The 26,296-nt window shown below is 41.3% G+C and overlaps 1 protein-coding gene across 1 annotated transcript in view; it reads left to right on the top strand.

Moving 5' to 3' along the window:
* Positions 1-26,296, top strand: part of ZSWIM5 (zinc finger SWIM-type containing 5) — a 179,807-nt gene that overhangs the window by 123,606 nt on the left and 29,905 nt on the right. The window contains exon 2 of the mRNA XM_054981751.1: positions 13,232-13,588. Coding sequence (XP_054837726.1) covers positions 13,232-13,588 — 357 coding nt within the window. The remainder of the gene's footprint in view (positions 1-13,231; positions 13,589-26,296) is intronic.

The following is a 26,296-nucleotide window of genomic DNA, read 5'->3' as shown; positions in this document are numbered from 1 at the left end:
TACAGTTGTAGTTACACATTTCTGTTCAGCCAGTCAGGATACAGGAGAATAAAGGGGAGAGTGAAAAGCAAAAGGCAGTGCAAAGGTTGACCCTGAAGAAAATATTCTGCATTTCAAAAAAGCCTTTAACATTGCTGAAAAAAAATGTGGAAAATAGATTCTGCAGCTGATGCAGCTTTTCACTGTATGAAAACAAAAAAGTCTGGGAAGCAGTTTGGAGATTAAAGCAAAGTATTTTGACCATGCATTTAGAACTTGGAAGAGGCATCAAAGCTGTACAGGGGCCAGAACCAGTGAAAAAGCCCCATGTGGAAAAGACCCAAAACTAGATAATCAGTAAGGCTCACATTGCAGTAAGGCATACACTTGAGAAGACTTGCAGAAGAAGAGCGCTAAGATGCATTCCCGATTCAACCCTTTTCCCCTTCCTCCACTCTCCCATTCAAATCCTCTTTGAAGTTGTTGTTTCCAAATGGGAGGCAATGGGGAACATCCACTAGTGTTATACCTGTACTTGAAACTCTACAAGAAAGATTTGATATTGGCAGGTATTGAAAGAAACTCAAATTTCTTTTTTGGTGATGTTTAAATGAAATTGAATAAGCCCTTAATCACAACTAATTTGATTAACTCCTCCCCTCGACTTCTGAATCCAGGCACTATCACTATGCGTTGACAGAAAATCAAACATTGTGGTGATTTGAGTCAATTAACACTATAAATGAGTATCCAGTTTCCTGGGGGTAAAGTGAAGATGACTGGGGAAGGCAATGACAAACCACCCCTTAACAAAAAGTCTGCCAAGAAAACATCATGATGTGATGTCCCCCCATGGGTCAGTAATGATTCGGTACTTGCACAGGGGACTATCTTTACCTTTAACACTATGGACAGGGTGGGTGGGGGATGTTCAGACCACATGTCTCTCTGGGAGTTGTGCTGTTGCTGGGTCTTTCCTCCCTATCTGCTGGCTCTGTGGGGGATGGGTGGGTGGGAGTGAAGTTGAGGGGTAGTGACCGAGTGAGCAGGTGTTGATTGGCTGTGCCTATGTGTACCACTCAGAGTGACATCATTGGGTGCTGCTGCTTGGTTGGTGGGTGCTGTTCAGGGTTGTTATAGATTCCAGTATGCTTGCTGTGCTGCCTGTGCCTTGCAGAGAGGTGCATGTTGTTCTTTCCTCCTGTGGAATGTCCATAGGGAATGGACTAGTGATGCCTCAGATTTGCCAGCCACCTCTACTATTTAACAAAACAAGAGGCGCCTCCAGAACCAAAGCCACACTACTCAGTGCTAAATACCACTCTAGAGGAAAACACAGTACATAGTGCTAGTACATCGAGCTGCTGCCATGATGTACGCTGAATGGATGCGTTTAAATTTTGTCTTAAATCATATTAGTACTAATTATTGTATCCGGTGGACTGATTTCTGGCCCCTGTTGAAGTGCCGTGTACCTGAAACAAGTATAATCTATTAGCTGGCTTCTTGTTGGACAGGGGAATCCCTTTGGGTCCTTACTCCACCTTTACAGCTCCACCTAAAAAGAAGCAACAAAAAGAGAAAAAAGAATTAGTACTACTCATCCAATTAAATTACCAGAACACTTACCTGTTGAATTACTGGACTTCTCCTGAATAGCTTTCTTCGGCTACACCACCTGAAATTTAAAGAAAGGATTTATCTTACTAGATTTATATGAGAGTATGCTTTTTGTATTCGGCTGACACTTGTGTAAATTTATATTTTGTAATATTTATTGACTTTCTATAAAGATATTTTGTTACATATTTATTAAGCACTAGTCACTTTTTACCTTTAAATAATTTAAAATTCATATATTTCTCTATATTAAAAACTTTATATTTAATTGTTTGGTATATATTTACTATGTTTTCCTCCATAGTGGTATTTACCGCCAAGTAGTGTAGCCGCCTCTACTACAGCAGTCTTAGGCTCTGCCAATGGCCTGGGAGGCTTTGTAAAGCAGAAAGAGAACATTAAACTGCAAGTCTGTTTGTTGCTGTTCATTTTGGGCAAGAGGTCCACAACTTCCTTGAACCTACGTGCACTTTTGGAATTCTGACACAGGGTGGTGGGATCAACCACAAAATGGATATCACAGGAGGTGGAGCCAAACTCAAAATGTCAGGGACTGAAGTAATGTGTAACTCTTAATTGTAACTCTTCAACATTTCAGGCAGAAGCGATGTTTTAACTGGATGCCTTTTAATATGAACAAATCATTTTAAAGATATTTTCTAACATATACAAATTACTGCATGACTGAAAGTAAGATCTTTTTCCTATGGTGGTGGCTGCTGCCAAAGCAACTTTTAAAAAATCTGTAGAAACAATCAGATCTCCATCGGTCAATCAGAAGCCCTGCTGGGCAAAAGCCCCACCAGGCCCTGCCCACTTTCTAAATTTTTTTATACCTAGTAGATATATTCATAAAATTAATACGTTGTTTTGGAAATTTATGTGGGGTTCAACACTACCCAAGATTTCTTTGAAGAGGATGCAGCTTTCAATTAATGAAGGAGGATTTGGTCTTCTGAACCTTAGTACTTATCATCAGGCATATTTGTTAGCATGTGCAAAGTATTGGATCCCTCTGCTTACTTGGAGTATCCATCTTGGACTCTTTTGGAGGCCTATTTTTTGGAACCACTGTTTAAGTGGAATACATTAGGGTCTATTTATATTAAAATGGATTTTGTTCTTCAAACAATTTCTGCAGTTAGGAAAGAAGGGCACATAACATCATGACAATATCAATTTGACCCGTTCTTACATGCTAAACTAACATTACGGTCAAATCCAGATTTAAAAAATGGGAAGAAATCTTTCTTATGGGAGACTTGGACAGATAAGAGAATTTTTACTTTAGATCAATTGATAGGTAATGATGGTCAGTTCTTGTCATTTTTCCAACTGATGTTTAAATATGATTTACCAACTTCTGCTGAATGTAACATTTGTAACATTTTTGGTGTCCAAATGTAGTCCGGCAGCTTTGAGTGCTTCAGAAACTTGCCCACTTTTGGAGATTCTTACTGAATCAATACAAAAAGTGAAATATACAATATTGTTATATAAATATTTGTGGTTGGTTAATAAATATACCCAGGGCCTTAAAGATTAATGGAATAATGATCTGGAGCATCCAATTTTGATAAAGCAGTGGGATAAGGCCTTAAACCATATACCTGTTGCTACTATGGATCTTAAGTTGCGACATTCAACAAAAGGTTATGTTTAGGGTATATTGGACTACAGAGCATCTTTTTACTAAATGTTTAAGCACAGTGTCTAACTGTTGGTGGTGTAATTCATAAAATGCATCACTTAAGCATACACTTTGGTCATGTTTAGTCATTTGGCCCGTTTGGGAGGAAGTTATTAGTTATATTAATTCTGTGTTAGAAAACTCATATATTTTTGAGGATGTTAATGCACTGTTAAACTACTTGCCTGTCTCTTGGAATCTAACTGATGGTCAATTGAAATGGACCCTCTGTGTCCTTACAGTTGCTAAGACTTATACTTCAACACTGGAAAGACTAAAGTCCACCTCCTGTAAATCACTGGATTTAAGTCCTTATATACTTACCAACATTTGAACGTATTGCATATAGAAGGCAACTGTGCATGGACTTATTTTTAGATATTTGGAAATCTTTTATAGATACCCATATATAGATTTGCTGGTAGTGTTTTTGTAGCCAGCACTTTCTTTCTTTTTTTCCTTTCTTTTTTGTTTTTTAAGTCTTTTTTTATGTTTTTGCAATAATAATTTTTTTTTTAAAAAAAACCCATTTGGCGGGCATCTGGAACAGTGTTGATGAGTGCTGTGGTGCCCACAGGCATTTTAGGGGGCCCACTCTAAACTCTAAAAAATGAAAGAGAGGAATACTCTGGCCTTGTAGTTTCCATGTCTATCCAGATGTTGTACTTATCACCAGAATGTGCCAGTTCTGGTTTTGAGGCAATGGGTATAGAATGACAGTGTAATAATCCCCTTTCAAAATGGGAACTTCAACTGTACTCCCAATAGAGGCTGTTGAGCCTTCATCTGGGTTTTCATTATTTGTTTGTTTATTACATTTCTAACTTGCCCTTCCCACAAGCGGGCTCAGGGCGAGGTACAGCAGTTATAAAAATATAATACAAATATTAAAACAATTCATAAAACAACAGTTCATCATAAAATCAACAAACAGATAATAACTGTCCCAAGATGGGGTCAGTTCCAGATTTCTGCCCATCAACATACAGGGGGAGGGAAGCGGACAGATAATGTACTGCAACCCATATGTGGGTCAGCAAACAAATGGGCTCTACATAGCCCCGTGCTGTACCCATATGTTGGGCAGCCGGCCGGTGGACACTGTATAACCCCACACTTAGTGGGAGGCTCAGTGAGGATCTCATGCTGGCCTCAGCCATACGCCTGGTGGAACATCTCCGTCTTACAGGCCTGCCAAAATGATAGAAGATCCTGACGGGCCCGGGTGTCCTCAGACAGAGAGTATGGATATATGAGGTATATCTTTAACTATGTATTGAGTGATAAAATCCAATTTGGCAAGCAAATAACCCCACATTGGGCGCTTTGAGAATTTTGTATATTGGGAAACAGGAAAATGATCTTTACAGAAAATAAAATAGCAGTAAAGAAATATCAAGAAATTATGTGGAGGTCTTATTTATTAAGACTACATCCTTCCTTATCTGGAAAACTGTACAGGCATGTGTGTACACCACTTTCATTAAAAAATCATAGCAAATATTACTGCTCCATGCCTTATACCCTTGACTAAAAGTTCTAGTGCTGCTTCTAAAAGATGTCATCCAATTGCTAGGCAACCCCGTCACTCAGCATGTTCTATTCTACTCTGTGCTCTGTGATTATGAATAAAGATAGTAAAGGAGCAGCACGCTGGAGAAGGTTAGCACAGAATCACTCAACTTCCTGAAGTTACAGAATAACATGCAAAAAATTGGTTCTTGCATGTGTGAGGGGAGACAAGACAGCAGTGTGACCCTACACCAACTCTCCAGTTATTTGGTGGATCACATTTGTAACTATCCACATCATTTGCATCCTCTTACTATGACTGCAGTACTGGAGTTTGGAAATCTTAGGCAGGAGAAGGAAAAAAGAGGATGCAGAGAGGCCAATAAGAATATAATGACCTGAGTACAGTTATCGGAGTATGGAATCGTGCAGGCTGCAAACATTGTTTCCTGAGTGCTGCTAGATCTCTGAATATCTGAACTGTTGATTCTCAACATGTGAACATTCTCAGATTTTCTCTTGCTTAGCCAAGAGGGTACCTACAAGTAGAGCTATGTGTATTTGGACAAATACGAAATTTTAAAAAATATGAAGACTTCATCTGTAGCCAAATGAATATCACTGTAGCTGTAGTAATCCTTTCTAGCATCAGCAGTCTAGCACTCTATTCTTCACCAGCTCGTATATCATAGTTGATGTAATTGCCCTGTTCTGTACAGTGTTCTCTGATAATGTGGGATGCAGATATTTACCGTATCTGAATTACTTTGTTGCTTGTATAAGTTTCACATGTATGTATAATTTCACTTCTGTCGGACTTCTCTCTTCCACTAAAAGCAATACATTTCAGGAGTGGATGTGTCTCGAACTCTGGCAGCCTAACTTTCCTGGTGAGAAGTTTGACCATGGCAAAAATCCTGCTCTCTGTTTTTGTGTTGGGATTCACTAGTGCTTATTCTTAATTTTCAAGGATCTTGTGGTTAAGTGTGGCTTGCCAGCCAGCCAGCCAAAAAACATCCCAAATGTTAATGTAAATACTTGAAGTAGCTATTTTCCAGAATATAGTTTAATCACTGTCTAAGCTTTTGATAAACATTTTGCATATGGTTTCTAGTTAATCTGAAATATATGACCTGCCATGGTAGCTAGCGATTCAACTGGCATTTAATTTAAAGCCTAAACACTAGATAAGCTTGAGACACCAGACATATTTATGGCTTATTTGATACAAAAATCTAGGGTGGGAGTTTTGTCCTCTTTTCTGTAGACTGTTTTGGCTGCCCTCAGAACTAAAGACAATTGGCATAGCTTCCTCAGTCAACTGTTGTGTCTCGTGTACTGATTTTTCTGCCAATAGTATTCTGGTTCAACTCTGCCAAAATGTAGAAGCCTTCAGTATGATTTTGACCTTCCAGACAGTGGAAGATTTGTTACCCAACTAGAGTCTCCTAATTAGTTGAGGGAATTAGCTTAAAGGAGACAAGTGTGAGGGGGTAACTGGGATTCTCCACCTATGTTTATGGGGATTATTCCCTTAAGAGAACTCTCAAAATAAGCCAGGCAAATGTTCAACTGGAAAGGCTTTTTAAAAAAATTAAAGAGAAATAAAAGGGCAAACATACAAAAAACCATACCCATCACACAAACGAGGCTAACTAAGAGAAAATCAGGGAGGAAAAGGGGAGAAAGCAGTTTCAGGAAGGTGATAGTTACTGGTCTCACAGGTAGAAGTCCGTGGAGGCAGCAGCAAAATGACCACTGTTTCATGGAGAAGAGAAGAGGCCCAAACAAATTTGGAAGTGTGTGGACATATCAGAGAACATACACATACTCACTGGTGGCTAGGGAGTCCAATTAGGTGGTGCTTAATCGAGGTAAATGGGTGAGGGAAGTAAGGCAGTGCATGGATAAGATTAGCCAGGAGCTTCCTGGGAGCCTCATTGTCCTAAATTACACATCTCTTCAGGGCATAGAGGGGGCCATTAGTCAATCAGCCACTCTGACCCTTTTAAAATATTTTCCAAGCTCTTACCTGGCTGGCATCCATTTTATTTCCGGCCAGGCAGCGTCTTACACTTATGCTATGTGAGGAAGGGAGTATATGATTTTATGTCCATAAACTGCTCTTCAGTGGGAGGAGGGGTCTGACGGCTAACAGATTGTCCAGATTGAGCCAATACATTCATCAAGTCATGTACAGTCTTGTTATGGTCCAATAGTATTTGTTGAAGAGTGTGCTTTAAAGAGGAGAAGGTGCTGCTGTTCCTTCCTTGCTGACCCTTCTGAATGAAAAAATAATATTTGTAAAATGTTCTCCTGAGCACATAGCATGGATTAATTATTTTCGACACAATGTAAGTGGAAATGTTCCCGTTAGTCAAGATGCACTATGGCATCTTGAAGTTCTGGCAGTCTTCTTCTCTTTAAGCCAGCAGAAACCTTTCTTTTCAAATGTTTGTGCTGTCAAGAAATTGGCTTCAACTGTGAGCAGCTCTGTGTGAACAGCTTACTTACTTCATGAGCACTTTAAAGCAATAGTGGATGTAAATATATTGGCCTAATCTCACTGTGAACGGATATAAAAGAATCCAAAATGAGAATTCTTATATGCAGAAAGGGAACAAAAGTGGTAAAGTGATATGCTGTTGATGTAGTTACACTCCGTTATTAAGTTGTGCCTACAGTTTACATATGAGAGACAGTGACTGGTTCAAAATCACCTAGTGAACTTCATGTCCAAACTTAATTTTTACTGAGTGGGGATTTGAACCTGTGACTTTCTGGTCCTAGTATGATATACTGCAAGTAGGAAGGAACCATGGAGTGAAAAGGACTAGCTGGCCAAAGAGTGTAGTCCAGAGAAATATAAACACTTGAGATGTGTATGTTGTGTTGCTCAGGGACAAGCTGCCACCTATGGATAGAGTTTGTTCATACACTGTATCCTTATGTCTTTTTACTCATTGAACATATTAAGGTGTCTGATACTGATCCAGACCACTGGTCTCCCTATCTCAGTATTTTCTTCTCTAAGTCAGACTAAGTGGCTAATTGCATATGACATTTTCCTCACAACTTGCTCAGATCCACACAATCAGATATGCATTGCAAGTTCCAGGCATGTGTGGGTCCAATTCAGATCGGGACTACAGCCCCCTGGGAGAGGATGCTTAAGTCTCTCCCACTCCATGCTGTTTTCCTGATCTGAAATGGCACTGGGCTGGGGAGCTGTTATTTACCCCTTTGGAAAAAATTATGTACATAACATGGAGTTAGGTTCAACTTCTGACTGGCAGAAACTCACCAGGTTTTCAAATAGTGAAGAGTCTTTCCTATCACCTGCTGTCTGATATTTTTTAAATAGAGATTCCAGGTATTGAATCTGGGACCTTCTATATGCATTCTACCACTGAGCCATGATATCAAGAGAGGCTATGAACAGCCTAAAGCTTAGAGAATCTTGGTGGTAAAAGATCAGCTGCTGTCATTCCACAGAAATAATTGTCTGTATACAGCCTGAAAGTTGTATCAAATGTTTGAAATTAATCATATGGGCAAAGAATATATATTTATGTGGCAAGTGCTTTTATTTGTCATATTTCTGGCCTTTGGATCAGTCCAGGCATCGCAGGCATTTATGGTCTGTTTACAAGGCCATTTTAAAAATCCTATTCTTAAAGTGAAAGAAACCCCTCAATACTTAATCAGATCTAGATGTGGATTTTGGCATCACTTGAAAGAGAATAGCAGCATATAGATGGTTTTGATGCTGTTGATTAAAAACCTCTGGTGGAATTTGTCTCTGAAAGCCCTTCTGAGGGTTGGCAAACAGACAAGGGATTTATGCAGTTAATGTAGTTTAATCACTTTTCTCTTCTCTTGCTATCTGTAACCCTTTCAGTTTCCTATGATGTGAATTTGAATCTTGAAAGGTTTCTTCTCCTCTAGGCAATACATTACTATTTGTGAGGGAAAATGGCATTGCATCAACTTACATACTAGGAATTTTTACTCAGTTATTCCCTATACTTTTGCCCAGTCATATTCTAGCTCTAGGCAAATCATCTGATCTTTTTACCTAGCTGCTTTTATTTTTAGCCAGAAATATACAATGAGAACTACTGTTTGTGCATCTAAACATCTTAAACTTGTCTTGCAGAAATTGGTGTGCTGAAATATTAACTTCTTTTGTGGATTTTCCACTGACACAGATCACCTTGATGTATCTTGGCTGTGACTCCATTGTTCCCATCTTCTCCAGGACAGCCAAACTTGCCTGTGTTGCATGTGGAATGTTCTTGTATGAGTGCAGGAATTTAAAAGATCCTTGTTTAGCTCATTCAAGAGGCCACTGGTATGAAGAGCTCTTGATTGCTTAAGATTGTAGTGATGATGAAGTCCAATTCTGTCTCCTTAGCAGACACTTTCCTTATTTTCTCACTCATCTTCCTCTTTTGAATGTGAGCTTCTTTATGGTTGATGAACAGCTCCAATATAGTGTTTGCCTGCATGGTATGTTGCTAATACAGAGCCAAAAGAATTAATCATAGGTAGTTTGCAATTTCTGCCCATATGCCATTGTTGGCCACCTGATTTGTCCTTGGTCATGGCTTCTGGTTTTAACCCTCCTTGTTAAAGTGTCAGGTGAGAATTACAGAATGGCTCACCCTTCTGCTTTTGTGAAGACAATATAGCAATTGAGAAAATAAAAGAAAAACTGCCTTGAATATTGCTCTTGTGCCTGCTTTTATTGCAAGTAGAGCTACTTTGAGGGGAAGTGGGGGTGGAATGAATGTCCTGCTGCACTAAAGCAAGTTCTTTTACTCTGGTGTGCGGATGATACTGGGCAGTTTGTAGTGTTGATAAAATGCAGATCACAAAAGAGGCTTTGTTTTTTTTTAAAAAAGTGTGTATGGGTACATCCTTAAGGTGCATCCAAATGTTAGGGTGGGTTTTTTTTAGTCTTGTGAAACACATGGCGTTCTGAATAAAATTGATAGTTTATTCTTTTGCAGTTTCATGACCAGCTTATCAGGTTTTCCCAGTTTTCAGAGAACAAAATCTCATATTTTTGGAATGGTGCAGACATTGAGCTGGATCCTATAGAAAAGCTTGCTAGAGGAGTTGTCAGAGAGGATCTTTCCCTACTTTCCCCTTCCCCTAGCAGCGTGGAGGTTTTCCTAAAAAATCATCTCTGAAGTTTAGGGGGCACTTGTGAACAAAATGCAACATACAGCAGAGGGAGCTGCAGTGAGGAGGGGGAATCAGTCAAAATCCTCTCCTTCTCCCTCCACTGAGGCAGGCCACTAACAGAAGAGGAAGGAGGAGCTGGTTTTGCCTGATTTCCCCCTCCTTACTGCAGCCTCTGTCCTGTAATGCATTTTGTTCACAAAAGTTCATTTTTGAGACAAGCAGCTCACTGCTAGGGGGAAGGGAACATGCACGCTGTCAATCCTTCTGTGCATTTTCTGCTGGATCCAGCTCTTGGTACTGGGAACATGAGATGTGTTTGTTTGTTTATTTATTTACAGTATTTCTATTCTGCCTGTCTCAGTATGACAACTTGGGAACAGAACAGTTTGGTCAAATGATTTTGCAGGGCGGGCATTTTTAACTAAACTTACGTTGTACCCGTAAGCTTTGTCTTCAAATGTCCTTGTCTGCTTCAGTACCTTCACTTATCTCAGGACACATTAGTGTTATGGAGTTAAGACTTAAACCATGAGCTTGAAGTTTCTGCTTCAAATCTCAACTGAGCCACAAACTTGCTGGATAGTCTTGAGGACAAAGAAGAAATATGGCAGCGAGTAGTGCAAGTAATTCTGATTTCCAGTAAAGTGGATCAAAGAACACATTTAAAACATCATAGTTGGACAGGAGGTAGAACCCTCCCTTGCATTCTCTCCCCAACTCCTCCAAAAGTACTTCTCTCTAGTTGTTTTTTCCCTCTTAGTGGGCTTTAATGGGTAGAGCACAAGCAATTCTATGCCTGACATATTAAACAACTACCCAGTACGATCATAATTAGAGCTATAGTAGTGAAGTCTATGGTCCCTCAAAGTTTATAGCAAAAATAGTGGAGTCTGTGGTCCCTACTTAACTTTTTACTGATGGACCTCCTGAGACCGCTTCCTTACAATACAGCCCTCCTATCTGAGTAAAAAGCTCTCTTGAATAATTCAGTTTTGCGTTATTTGCAGAAGGCCAGGAGAGTGGGAGCTTTCCTAACCTCCTCAGGTAGTCCATTCTACAAAGTGAGGGCTACTACAGAAAATGAACGTGTATGAACAGCTATTGATTTTGCTCATGTGCCAAGGTGGCACCTGCAGAAGGCCCTGTTCAGATGAAAATTTAGATCTTTGAATGTAGTCTGTTTGTGCTTTGGTGTTTGCTATAATTATTGGTGGTCCTTCCTACCTAAATTGCCTTTGTTGGGCCATTAACAAAGCAAAAGTTGGCTATATTTTCTTTGGTTTCAAGTATATAGAATTGGTAAGGCTTGTTTCTGCTTCTTGGTACCTTGTAAGAAGAAAAATGCTGCTTCCATTTTCCTAGTTGTGTGCTGCCAGTGTCCTTACATTGAGCAGTTAAGTTAATCTCATCATATGTATACATAGGAATGAATGTAGGTTGTCTGACTGTTGTAATGCTGCACATTGTGAGAGAATGGAAATTCTGACTCTTTTTGATCTGTACCCTAATTTTAGTGAGTTCTTCTTTAAATTAATGAAATATGAATTGATATTCATAGAGAAATAAAAAATGTCATCTGAATTTTATTTAAAGTTAATTAATGTCCTTTTAGACCAGATTTGGTATCATGTGTTGTATCTTGCTTGAGTATCTGCTGTTGATCTAGAAAAGTGTGTGTTTGCCAAGATAAAGAAAACAATATTTTCTGGCACAGAAAATGAACAAGAAACAGCATGATCTTAAATCTACTCTGCTGTCAAATGGAGAAATCAGCAGTAGGCTTCTGCCAGCCCTGCTCATTTGGGTGGTATCAATAAAATGAAGTGAATGAAATATCAAGGATGTGAAAGTTTACAGGATTTACTGTTCTTAAGCCATGTCAAAAACATAGACAAACAACCTCCTTTTTCTCCTTAAAGCTCAGTAAATTTACCACAGGTTGGTTGTGCCTTATGTGTTTATGTCTGGATTGAATCTTAATGCCAACTAGAGATGGGCATGAACCGGGAAAATGGCGGTTCATTGCGGTTTGTGGTTTGTTGCGTTTTACAAACCATGAACCACCATGAACTTGCCCGGTTCATGAACCAGTTTGTTTGATTCGTACGTACATCACTTCCAGGGCTGCAGAAGGTCTGCAGAAAGCCCATCCCCCCATTGCCTAGGTAACACATCGACCAGTGCCAGGCTGTTTGCAGCAATGCACTGAAAAACAAACCAAACGAACTGCTCTTAAAATCATAGCAATTCGTCACAGTTCGTCAGAAATGAGCTCCGACGAACTGCTGGTTTGCGAACCAAAAACCAGTCTGGTTCGTGATGAACTTTGGTTTGTATTTTGGTTCATTCCCATCTTTAATGCCAGCCTAACTGGTTTTGAATCTACTTTGAATACAAAAGCAAATAGAATATTTTATTTATGGTTGAGTAATTCATTCTGTTTTGTATCATTTTCAACTAGTCAAAACCACAGAATTTAGCTGTTCATATGGAAGCTTTCTTCATGCTGAATAGGTAATTTTCGTGAGCCACTAGCAAATGTTGGGTCTGGAGGAGTGGTGTGCGATTCATTGTAGAGTTTTTAAGATATTATTTATATTTATATATTATTAAAAGTTGTTTTTGTCGGAGTGTGCTTGAGCATTTGCTTGCTGTTTACTTGTTGCTTCTTGTGGGGAGAGTTAACCCTTTGCATAAGCTTTGCCCTGGAATGCCTTGGAATGTTTTCTGTCATAGGAAACAGTGGGGAGTGGCTGAGGGCAGTTTGTTCAGAGGCCCATAGAGTTGGACCCCTGGGTCCAATCTTCCTATTACTTGGGTGGGAGTAGTGACCAAGAAGGACTAGGTCCACTGCAAATTTGGTGGAGTTTGCTTGAAAAGTGCCCCCCAGCCCTGCAGATAGTTTTCCCCATAGGGAATAATGGCCTAATATATTTGGGATTCTCTAATAAAACCAAATTTGACTAGAGAATCTGATCCAGATATCAAGAATACAGAATATTTATGGTATTCCTGATATCCAGATCTGAATTATACGGGCTTTGTTTTGTTTTTGCTGCACGCTCCTAGTCTGGAGAGAAGGGAGTAGTGTGTATGACTGTGGTCTCTCTCTTTTTTTGCGCCATTCAAAGGCACACAATCTTGTCAATTCAGCCTTTGTAGAAGGCTTTGTAGAAGTCTTATTATGATAACACTCTTTACTAAATATTTCTCTCCTTATTCTTTTCCTCTTCCCAGGATTCCACCTGAGTGGCACAGTAACTGAGCCTGCTACTGCAACAGAACCAGAAATGACCTACAAAGTGGCCATCAGCTTTGACCGGTGCAAAATAACTTCCGTGACATGTGGTTGTGGGAACAAGGACATTTTTTACTGTGCTCATGTTGTGGCACTCTCACTGTACAGGATTCGCAAGCCTGATAAGGTCAAACTCCGTCTTCCTATCTCAGAGACCCTTTTTCAAATGAACAGGGACCAGCTCCAAAAGTTTGTTCAGTATTTGATCACAGCCCACCACACAGAAGTACTCCCAACAGCCCAGAAGCTGGCTGATGAAATCCTGTCCTCCACCTCTGAAATCAATCAAGTGCATGGTAAGTTTGCCTTATTAAAAAAATCAGCTCTGATCAATCTGAAATGGCATTGACTCCCCCATCAGGTAACTCTTAGTCAGTGGTAGCAGAGGCTTGACATACTATGTTTGTTTATGTTTCTGCACAAAATGTTTTCAACAGTTCTGACCATCTCATGAGGGAAGAGCTGGTGATCAGAGCTGAAGTAGCAGTTTGCTGTGTGGTTTGTGGTCCCCAGAGGGAAGAGGCTATTGAGGCAAATATTATTTGAGAGTTGCACTGAATTACCTGTCTGAACACAACATGGAACGCTGGAGCTCTTTGCTTCTCTTTGTTTCTTTTATGCTCTGTCTCTTAGATCATACATTGAGACCCAGTGTGGTGTAGTGGCTAGAGTGTTGGACTAGGATCTGGAAGACCCAGCTTTAAATCCCCAGTCTGCTGTGGAATGTTGCTGAGTTACCTGAGAGTTACACACTCAGCCTAACCTAGCTAACCTAAAATGGAGGGGAGAAGGCTGTAAAATGCTTTGGGTCCCCATGGGGAGGAAGTGGAGTATAAATGAAGGAAATAAATTTCTATACCCCATCAACTAAAAAAAGGTTTGGATTTCCCACTTCAGGTTTACCCAAAGTGGGGGGAAAATTTCAGGAAAACTTGAATCATGAAGCAGCAAGCCACTTTGGGTTTAAACTGCTTTGGGATTATTAGGTAAGATCCAGCCATTATTTCCAATGGGAAATGCTGTTCCCGGCTGTCTGGGGGCCTGGGGGCACTTTCTTACATAATAATTCCAAATTTGTACAGAGCCTAACCCTCCTCTCACGACCACCCAAGTTTCAGGGAGATTGGACTTCAAGGGGCCACGTTATGGCCCCCCAAAGAAGGTGCCCCTATCCACCACTGATTTCTATTATTCCCTATGGGTGGCTGGGGATGGCATTTTGCAAGCACTCAAGTTTCAGGGAGATTGGACTTTGGGGGGGCATGTTATGGCCCATCAAAGAAGATACCCCTATCCACCGCCAATCTCCATTGTTCGCTATGAGGACCAACCTTCACATCAGAGAAACACACTAAGAAAAATTTAATATAAAATACACAAAACCATATGAAGCAAGGGACACTCTTGCAACTAGAAGTAAACTGAAACTCCTCCAAATATAACCAAACTGATGCAAGGGGAGCAACTTCACACCAGAGAATCACACTTTAAAAAAATTAATTCAAAATACACTAAACGATATGAAGCGAGGGACACTCTTACAACTAGAAGTAAACTGAAGGCCCCTCCCCCCATATAACCAAACTGATACAACGGGAACAACTTCACACCACAGAATAACATCCATTCAACCCAAACAAAAATGAACCAAGGGACACTCTTGCAACTTAGCCCAGCAGAACCAGTGTAGCCAGGTACTGAGTTCAGCCAGTGGGGAAACACCACAGAACAGAACCTAACATTAACAGCACCTGTCCACAAGTGGCCGGAATAATAATCTAAAGCAAAGCAAGCTGAAGCAACTATGAAACAGCAAGAGATGCCCCACACAACTACAGGATAAAACAGAACCCCCTCCCAGCAGAACAATAAGTGAAAGCCAAGTAAAGCACACCCCCACACAACACCCCCAAAACAAGCCAAAGTCAAACAATGCACCCCCATGCAGCAAAACAATACAGCAAGCTAGCAGCAAAAATCAAACAAAATTTAAAATTTAAAATGCAAACTTATAACAATTTTCCCTTCCCTCAACCTCCCAAGACAACCCTGTCCCCCCCAAAGAGAAAAAAATCACTCTCAAACCAGGCTCCTCCAGGTGCAGTTATCAGGTCCAGTTAAGTTCAGGTCCGTTTTGCTTGCAAAATGCCACCCCAAGCCCCCTAGGAACCCCCCTAGTTTCCCCATAGGGAATAATGGAGATTGGAGGTGGATAGGGGCATCTTCTTTGGGGGGCCATAAAATGGCCTCCCCAACATTCAATCTCCCTAAAACTTGAGGGGGTCTTGAGAGGACAGGTAGGAGTAGGTCCCCTGAAAATTTGGTGCAGTTTGCTTGCAAAATGTCACCCCCAGCCACCTAGTTTTCCCCTGCAGCATTTAAAAAAACACTCTCCTCCCAAAGAATCCTCCCAGAAGGAGAGCTGCTGCTGCAGGGATTGGCCACTCTCTCTTAGCCCACCTCCCTTCCCTGATCCCCTCCCTGATCCCCCTTCTGCATCTCACTCCAACCCCCTCATCCCCCTTTCATCGGCCAAAAAAAGACGTGAATGCCTGCAGCACTTAAGGAATGGCAAGGAATGTTCCTCAAGTTACAGCAAGGGGGGAAAGTGCTGCCGCACTACCCAAAGCTTACTGAAGCTTCAGATTAGCTTTGCTTCGATTCGGTTTAGTTTTCGCAGCCATGTCGGACGCTCCTCTCGGCAGGTCCGAGAGGAAGCGGCCGAGCTGCCTGGCCGGGCGGCTGATCTGCAAAGGTTAGCCCCCAGACTCTCAGGCAGGGAGTCTGAGTCCGGGACGCGGCGGGAAGAGCCCTCTGACAGATCGAGGCAGGGGGTAAATCGCCCGTTTGTCCCTATGGAGGCTGGCAGACGAGCGCGGCACCCAGTGTGCTGCCGGGCTATGGAAAACGGCAAGGAGCAGGATTAGGCGAAAGCCTGCAAGTAAGCGAATCCCTTCTGTTACTACAAGCGCATGCGAGGAGTGGTGGGGTCTGAAGGTTAGAAGACTCGGATTTTCCCCCCCTCATAGAGTCTCGGAAGATTGGCGGTTCCCCCCCCCCCTAAAATGGCAGCGAAAAAGCAGAGTCCTTCTCTTGGCAAGTCAGTTACGGCGGCCTTGCAGAGGGGCGAGACGCTTGAGGAACTGGTTAAAAGAGCGGTTATGGAAGCCATAAAACCCTTTGTTGACAAGCTGAATGAAACAGATCAAAGGGTGGGCTTAATTGAAAGCGATGTGAAAGCCATTAAAGAAGCAGCGGGGGGGGGCAGAGAAATCTGCCCGGGAAAGTGCGTCACTTACAAGGGCAACAAACAGGGAATTAAAGTTGGTGGAAAACCAGCTGATCGGACTGCAAGTGGAGCGAACACAAACCATTTTGCGTCTCCAGAATGTTAAAGAGGAGGAAAAAGAGGATTTATGGGATCTCGTCTCGGAACTTTTAGCGACACCCGCGAGGGCAACTAAAGAAGAAGTGAAAAGCGCCATTTTGGGAGTCCGTTGGGCATCTTCAAAATATGCAACGAAGCGGCAGCTGCCTCGCGAGATTGTTATCGAGTTTTCATCTAGGAGGGTCCGGGACAGTATCCTATATAATTCATACAATGCGGAATTGGACTTTCTGGGAAATAAAGTCAAGATATTGAAGGATGTTCCATTTTTAGTGCGGAAGAAAAGATTTAAGTACAAGATGTTGGCAGCTCTTTTGAGGGAACGGGATATAAAGTACAAATGGCTACTCCCGGAAGGAATCGGGTTTAGTTATAAAGATAAAGCTTACAAGATTAATTCGGAAGATCAGCTAAGGGATTTTGTGGATAAAAATCCAGAATTTGGACCAGACACCAAGCAAAAAGAAGAGGATCCGAAGCCTGAAGGGAGGGGGGAGGCAATGAGCGCTCCGGCGGTAGCTGCGCAGAGGGAATTGCGCCCGAGGCCCAGGGGAGGGAAAAAGATTTAATTTGAACTGTAATTTGTAATTTGTATGATCAACCACTCTGTCACTATTTTATTAAGCTTTTTTTTACTATGGCAGTATGAAGGGAAAGCATTGAAATGTAGTGTTTAGTGTTTGTAGGTCACCTTCCCCTTTTTTCCACCCCTCCTTCCCTTTCTCTTTTTTTTCCCTTTCTTTCCCATCCCTTGTGCTATTGTAGTCTTTTGTAGTTACTGTCTTGTAGGTTATGTATGTATGTAGTAGTTTTGTATGTTAGACATTGAAAAATAAAAAATATTATAAAAAAAAAAACAGATTAGCTTTGCTTCAGCATTCCTGAATTGCTTCAGCAATGCCAAAACATCCCTAATCGGGTCTGATCTGGGTAAAAAACCCGAATCCCAAACCTGAAGCGCACTCCCCTACTATCAGCTAAACTTCCAGCCATTTAATATCTTTTTTTCTGTGGGTGAGCTGGATGATCATTATACGGGAATTAATTAATGCCTGTCTTGAAGATGAAAAGTCCTGTACAAAAAGGAGAGGATGAATAAGAACATGGCTAGTTTTCAGATTGGCCTGGATATTTGAGAAAACCATGTGAATGATCTTGACCAGATCCTGACTAGATGGCTCTACCACATTTTTCTTTCACTCTGCCTGCACTGTTAAGCCCACACCATGTATATTTATTTAAAATATTAATTTGTTTAAAATATTTATATTCTGCTTATCTTTATAAACTTAAGGCAGTTAACAAAACAACAAACTTTAGAGGTCCAAACATCATAAGGGTTAAAGTTAAACCCAAATACTCAAACTTGATCAATGAAGTCCGTATAGGAATTTGATGGGGATTATCCCCTTCCCTTCATATTTCCTGTTTTAATTGCCACTTCAGGCTGCAGGGGGTGGAAATACAGTTGCTTGCATCATGCATATATCACCCTGATGGGTGTGTGTGATAGAGGTTTATAACTGGAAAAATGCAAGGGGAGAGAAGGTTAATCCTCCCCCCACTGCTTTCCTCATCAAACTAGCATCCCCAACATACACAGAGCAGCAATTAATAAAAAAATGTTAGATCAGTCACAGTTCTCCGAAAGTTAAGTGTCACTTGACCTCCAAGAGGAGGGCACAGTAAATGAAGCATGAGCTCACAGAAAAACTGGATGATGAGTTCTTCAGCAGAAGCGCTTGAGGTGTGAATTTAAGAGTTCTGCGGCCATTGTTAGTGAAATTAATCAATATTTTAAATATCAATCTCAGATTCAGCTCATCACTTGCCAGTTGACAGAACAGGACTTACTTAAACATGACGGCCAATTCTGGTGCACGTAATTCTTTAGCAAAGTTGTACTTCTGGAGATAGCTTTTCTCTTACTATAATCCTCAAATCAATATTATTAAGGTCTCTGTCTGCCCAAATAATCAAGCTTTTAGTAGTATAAATACCCTTCTGACAGAGGCCAAGTTTGTCTTTTAGCTCTAGGTGGAAATGTTGTGCAAACCATTTAGAGCATCTTCTCCCTATGTGATGGAAAGGAAAGATAAGTCTATATCCTGGAGCTTGTGTATACAATTGGAGATTAGATGCTTTTTACTTTTCAACTAAACCTCAGCTCTACTTCCTCGTGTACCCCTATGAACATCCAGGCAAGTTGGGAAAAAAGAGTACATTGTGTTTTCTCTTGATCTTTGTGAAAGCCAGTGTGTTGCAGTGGATAGAATGTTGGACTGGGCTCCGGGAGACCCCAGTTAGAATCCCCACTCTGCAATGGAAGCTTGCTGAGTGACCTTGAGCTAGTGGCCACTGCCCATTCTGGTGCTTTCTGTGGTGGTTCCACCTTCTGGAATCGCCTGCCCCAAGAGTTCAGGAGGACCCCAATGCCTTTTATCATTTCACAGAATGTCAAAACAGAAATGTTCATGAGGGCATTTATATAAAGGGCTTAGACCTGTAATATAATAGAACAGCTCAGGAGGCTGCTTTTATAAGGCAATAGGATTGTAGTGTGTTGCAATGTTTATGGGATGTATCACCTTGAGTTTTATTGCACCCACTTTTTGCATTGTGGAATGTCATGACTTAAGTTTTTCTTTTTTGCTTATTTGTTTATCTGCATTCTTTCCAATTATGTAATCCTAGCCCTACTAAATTGTTTACTGGATGCTGTTCTGATTGAATTGTCTTTTTATAATTTGAATTGTCTTTTTATAATTTGTAATCTGTCTTGAGTCTCAGTGAGAAAGATGGGCTATAAATCAAGTAAATCAAATAAAAATGTGTAAGCCACCTTGGGTTCCCATTGGAGAGAAAAGTGGGAGATAAATGAAGTAAATCCCTCTCCCTTTCTAACTCCTGTGTTGTGCAGGTATTAGCCATCCTGGTGTTTATGTGGGAATTTGCTTGGGAAAATGATACATCTTATACAAGTAAGGAGGCTACCCCCTTCTTCTAGGTATCTATTCCTTACTTCAGTCTTGTGAGTTCTGTAAGCAAGGCTGAGGCTGAAGCTTTAATGAATCATAGAACTGTAGAGTTGGAAGGGGTGTTACAGACCATCTAGTCTAACCCTTGGTCCAATGCAGGAACAGCCTAAAGCATCCCTGACAAGTATTTTTTTCCAGCTGCTCCTTGAAGACTGCCAATGAGGTGGACTGCACCACATCCCAAGGCAGCCAGTTCCACTGTTGAATTATTCTTAACTTGAAGAAATTTTTCCTAATGTGCAGCCAGTACCTTCCCTCCTGTAGCTTAAACCCGTTATTTCAAGTCCTATCTTCTGTTGCCAACAGGAACAGCTCCCTTCCCTCTTCTAAGTGACAGCCTTTTAAATACTCAAAGTGGGCAATCATGTCTCTTCTCAGCCTCCCCTTCTCCAAACTGACCCTCCCCAGGTCCCTCAGTCTTTCCTCGTAGGGCTTGGTCTCCTGGCCCCTGCCCTGATCATCCTAGTTGCTCTCCTCTGCACCCATTCTAGTTTGTCCACATCCTCTTTAAAATGAGGCCTCCAGAACTGCACCCAGGTGGGGCCTGATAAACACAGTATATGGGACATAATAATGACCCACTATATACTGTTCCACTATATAGTGGGACATGATAACGTCTTATGATTTGGATGTTACGCCTTTGTTGATACACCCAAGGATTGCATTCGCCTTTTTTGCTGCTGCATCACTCTGACTGTTCATGTTTAGCTTCCCATCCACCTGTATCCCAAGATCTTGTTTACACACACTGCTACCCAGAAGTGTATCCCTTATCCACCATGTCTGCTATAAAGGATAATAGTCTCTGAGAAATTAATTGTGTAAACTTGCCCCTGAAGACTATGGCTGCTTCCACACACGTTGGATAATCCACTTTCAGTACTCTTAAGTGAACATTTGAAACGTGTGGAACAAAAAAAACCACTTCTAAAGGATTACGAAAGTGCATTGAAAGTGCATTATTCAACGTGTGTGGAAATGGCCTATCTGTAAACCTGATTTGATGCCAGGTTTTGAGGGCAACAGTGCTAGTATAAAAGTTGTGTACAGATGCATATTACAATTTTATTTATTTATTTATTTAAGTTAATTTATTGAGTGCATTTCTACTAAACCGTGATCCATGTGCTGTAAAATTTTAAACCTCTGCTCACCTTTACATGTAAAGTTCAATAAAACCACACTTGATTACAATGACAAACCAGCATAAAAACCATTAAAAGAGAGCAGCACCATCCTTCTTAATCTGCTGCAGAGGCATGAAGCTTGGCTCCATTCGTTCCACTGCCCTCTCACTGCCACTGCTCTCTTTCTTGGACCCGCTCTGCGTTTGTTGCGGCTGCCTACAGCTGCTGCCTACAAACAGATGATTGAGTCCAGCAGAGTCCAGCTGCCTGGACCAGATCTGTGCTTCATCCTGGGGAATCAGCATGGCTGGATTTATTCTGCATCAGCATAAATCTGGCTATTTTGTCAGTTCCCGAACTTGGGTTGCACACCTCAATTGATGATACCTAACCCCCAAGCTACATCTCATTTAAAAGCCTCACATAGATATTAAAAAGCATAGGGGACAGCTAGAGCTGTCAGCTACATCTTAGCTGCTGGTGGGAGACTTACTATAGATGGGGAGCTGTTGCAGGTGGCATCATTATGTTGCCCATGACGTGTCAACATCATTCTCCGTGTGCCCAGAAATAACATCAGCACATTGCTGGGGGCTGCTGGGGATGCTCTTGTATTTGAGCAAAACTCTGTGGTTAAACTGTAGAGTTTTGCTCAGATACCAGAGTGTTCCTGGCATCCCCCAGTGACTTACTGACTTCACTTTAGGATGCATAAGGAGTTATGTTGGCATGTCGCCATGCTGCCCATCCTCCCCCCTAGTTTCCCCCCCTTCCCCCCCTGCCAACCAGCTAAGTGACAGCAGGAAGCACCTACTAGTGGTGGGGGATCCTCCACCACTGGGGGAATGGTGACTGAGGGACAGCATTGAACCCTGCAGAATTCCCCAAACTAGATCCCAAATAGCAGGCTGGTCCTTTTCCTGCTAGAACATTTTGCTTGCAGTGAGATAGAAATTATTTACATCATTACAAAGCTGTTGCCCCAGTTCCCATCACATTCCAAATGCCTCACCAGTAGCGAATACCATGTTGAAGACCACAGAAAGATTAAGCAATACTAGCAGGGACGTATTCAGGTATCATCCATCAGAGCTACTAAGGTTATTCCAAAACCAAGCTGAAAAGGATCAAAGCATGTTCTCAACAGTATAATCCTCTTTTTATGTACGTCTCAATGCAGCCTCATGCCAGTTATCTTCCTTGTGTTACCATGTGCTGCTGACTAGTTTAGCAGTGTGTTAATGTTGGCAAATGGAAGTTGACAGTTCATCTTACTAATATTTGAACATTTAACAAATTCTGTTGTTTACTCTGAAATCTGTTTAATTTCCCAGTGTAATTTGTAGCTCTTCTTCTTCTTCTTCTTCTTCTTCTTCTTCTTCTTCTTCTTCTCTGTGATGTGTGTCAGAACCCGATATGAAAACATTCTTTTATGAATCCCTGAAAAAAACCGAAATACATTCACAGTAGTCTAATTTAATTTTCCTTATAATTGTAGGGGTCTTTGCAGTTTAAGTAATGGCTGGTGTAAAATATGAAGTGGGAATTTTTAAAAAGCACAGCCAGTGTAAGAGTTTAACCTGCATCCTGTTAGTTGGGGTTATGTTTATTTATAACATTGATTCTTATAAACAAGGATAAAGTTAAAACTAATACTGGGCTTTTTGCTCATTCTCTCACATTTAGAAAACAGTATCAACTTTGCTAAAATATGAAGATTTTGTTTCCAGAAATCACAGGTTCCAACTTTCCTGTTGATGTCATTATGGAATGCAGGTCCTCTGTAAACCAGATCATTGGGTGACAAGCTCTCACTAATAGTGTATGCAGGTGAAGCAAGAGTTCAGTAATGGAGCAGACCATCAAAGATTTTGTTCATTCTCTCTGGGGACCAAGATCAAAATAGTCCAAACTATGGTATTCCCCATTACTATGTATGGATGTGAAAGTTGGACAGTGAAGAAAGCTGACAGGAAGAAAACTGATTCATTTGAAATGTGGTGCTGGAGGAGAGTTTTGCAGATACCATGGGCAGCCAAAAAGACAAATAAGTGGGTACTAGATCAAATCAAGCCTGAATTCTCCCTAGAAGCTAAAATGACAAAACTAAGGCTATTGTACTTTGGACACCTCATGGAATACAAGATTATCTGGAAAAGTCAATAATGCTTGGAAAAGTGGAAGGCAGTAGGAAAAGAGGAAGACCTAAAACGAGATGGCTTGACTCAATAAAAGAAGTCACGTCCTCCAGTTTGCAGGATCTGAGCAAGTCTGTTAATGATACGACTTTTTGGAGGTCTCTCATTCATAGGGTCACCATAGGTCGGAGGCGACTTGACAGCACATAACATAACACTGTTGCTACTTCTGGATCATTGCTGGAAACAGCTAGGAACACTTTGGCAAAGCACTGCATGAAGAGAGAGATTTCAAGAGATTTTTAGTTAAGAAGGCTGAATAGAGTTAGACGTGGCTGACCTGGCCACCTGGATCCACATTGTGGTAACATCAAGACTTGACTACTGTAATGCACTATACATAAGTTTTCCATCGAAGTTAACTAGAGGACTCCAATTGGTGCCAAACACTGTGGCATGACTGTTATCAGGAGCGAGCAGGAGCTTGAACATCAGGCCCATTCTGCAGTAACTCCATTGGCAACTATCAGTTACCATGCTCAGTTCAAGGTATTGATTATCACGTACAAAGCTCTTCGTGGCCTTGGTTCAGCATACCTATGGGACCGTCTCCCTCCCTATGTTCCTCCACGGCAACTTCAATCATCTGAACAGGGTCTCCTGCAGGTGCCAGTCTGTACATGGGTGAAACCAACAGCAGTCCGTACACAGGCTTTCCCTGTGGTGGCCCCTACCCTGTGGAACAGCCTGCCTGAGGAGATCAGTAGAGCTCCCACTCTCCTAGCTTTCCACAAATGATGCAAAACCAAATTATTCAAAAAGGCTTTTGTATTGTAGGGAGGGGATTCAGATGCTCCACTAATGATTTGGGGACCATAGACTTTACCCATAGACTTCACCACTATGTTGCCTTATGTACTATCTGTTGCTTTAAATATGTGCTCCTGTGTCAGCCCTAGAATTACTTACGTTCTGTTTCAGCATTTCTTCAACTCTGTATTGGATTCTTGCTAATGTTGTATCTTTGTAAGCTTGTGTTTACTTGCCCTATGGCATTGTTTAAGAAATTGTCCTTGATACTGACGGTTCTAATCACACACTGTGTAATCTGCCTTGAGTCTCAGTGACAATGAATGAACAATGAATGACAATGAATGAATGACAATGAATGAATGAATGAATAATAGTTTAAAATAAATTTAAAAATGAAATAAATTGAGGCCTTTCTGCTAATCTGGTGGCTATCTGCCATTTTAAGTCTTGAGAAGAGTGATCATGTTTTCCTCTTTAAGTTATGAACTGTGCCCTAGGGCTTGCTTGGAAAGTCTCTTGTGCTGATTGTTCAAAGGATTAGGAAACTGCATGTAATGTGTCTTGTCAGATAAATGCAATTCCTATGGGTGGCAAAACTGCTTTACTACATCACCCAGCCATTATAATTCTTACAAAGAAACTATCTTGCTTTTGATGGAAGTATTACCATTATTTTCTAGGCATATTCTTAATATATTGCTTTTGCTCCATGAATAATACATTAGCTGCCATGGGGGTGGGGGTTAAGAATGCTGTTACTGAGCCCATGCTGGAACATGTCCAGAGGAGGGCAATGAAGATGGTGAGGGGACTGGAGGCCAAGTCATATGAGGAAAGGTCGAAGGAGCTCAGTATGTTTAGCCTGGAGAGAGGACAACTGAGAGGTGACATAATAACTATCTTCAAGTACTTGAAGGGCTGTCATATAGAGTATGATGCAGAGTTGTTATCTGTTGTTCCAGAAGGTCTGACCAGAACCAGCGGGTTGAAATTAAATCAAAAGAGTTTTTGGCTAAACATTAGGAAGATTTTCCTGACAGAGTGGTCCCTCAGGGGAACAGGCTTCCTCAGGAGGTGGTGGGCTCTCCTTCTTTGGAGGTTTTAAAGTGGAGGCTAGATGGCCATGTGACAGCAATGCTGATTCTGTGAATGTAGGCGTTTCATGAGAGGGAGGGCAGGAAGGGTTACATCAGTGCTTAGTTCTCGTGGCCCTTTCTTGCATGGCCAGGCTAATGCTGATCGCCTATTTGAGTCAGGAAGCAATGTTGTGAATTTCCTGCATTGTGCAGGGGATTGGACTAGATGACCCTGGAGGTCCCATCCAACTCTATGATTCTGTGATTCTATGCATGTCGACTGCATGTATACATGTGAAATTCCTGTGGGAAATTCTTGATATTCCACCCACTCTCTGGAAGATCAGGGCAGTGTTTTCTAACCAGGAGCCTGTGGATGAGACCAGGAACAGACCTTTCCGTTTGGAAATCCCAGTAGGAAAGTACTACAGCCATTGCTTTCCTTTTGCTGCCCATATCTATCTCCTTGTTCTAGCATTGACCCCTTTACTCACTGAAGTGTAGTAATAAGCGTGAGACAAATGGGTTAAAGTTCAAGAGAGCATGCTCCAGGCACCATGATTTTTCATTGTTACCATTTTTCACCCAGGAATTTCTGTTCACAGAGACAGTCTGGTGTGCGGAACTGAGGGGGATTTTTTGTTTATTTGTTATCTGATATCAAGCATCCAGATGCAGAGATGTTGATAATTTCTACAAAGTACAGCATTGTTTAGCTCCTCACAAAGCTGCCTTTGAAGCATTTGAAAGGTTTGAAAATAGATTTTTTTTTCTTGGTTTGTGCAAATTGACTGCAACACAATAATGCAGAATGCTTTTTAATTTCATAGGAGTGCTCTACAATCGAGTGCTTCATAAATATTACTTTGTCCTCTAATTGCATACTGTATTTTTCTGCTAGCTTCAAAGGGAAGAAAACCTTGTCAACTCTGCATCCTTTTTTTTTGTAAGCTCAACTCTCAATGATGGAGCATGGATTTTCTTCCAGTCAGATTTTCTTCCAGTTGTGTGGCATTAAGGTTCTTTGCATGCAAGCAGTTAATTGTGCAAGGCACATCAACTGGACTACCAGCTGCTCTCGCAAACCAATTGTGTGCCTTGCAACACTGCTTAATGCAAGCCTGCAGGGGGAAGTGGAAGAACTAATCAGAAGTATTTTGAGGAAACAAAAAGAGGCAGACAGAGCCTTTAGGGGAAGAAAAGGAGCCTGTTCTTTCAGGCAGAATTGTTTTTCTCCATGAAAACTCTTTGATCAACTAGTTAAGAGCCTGGGACCTGACTAATGAAGTGGCAAACATTCCACAGGAGAATAGTTACCTGCAGAAGTACTGCTTGACAGTCTCATGGAGCTGCATTTACACAGAGATGTGAAGCATCTTAAACAGTTGTAAAGACAAGACAATCTTTAGGCCACAGGGAAC

Source organism: Eublepharis macularius, chromosome 5 (genome assembly GCF_028583425.1).
Source record: "Eublepharis macularius isolate TG4126 chromosome 5, MPM_Emac_v1.0, whole genome shotgun sequence".
Classification (NCBI taxonomy): Eukaryota; Metazoa; Chordata; class Lepidosauria; order Squamata; family Eublepharidae; genus Eublepharis; species Eublepharis macularius.
The sequence above is the reverse complement of the archived record's forward strand: the minus strand, read 5'-3'. Positions and strand labels throughout refer to the sequence as shown.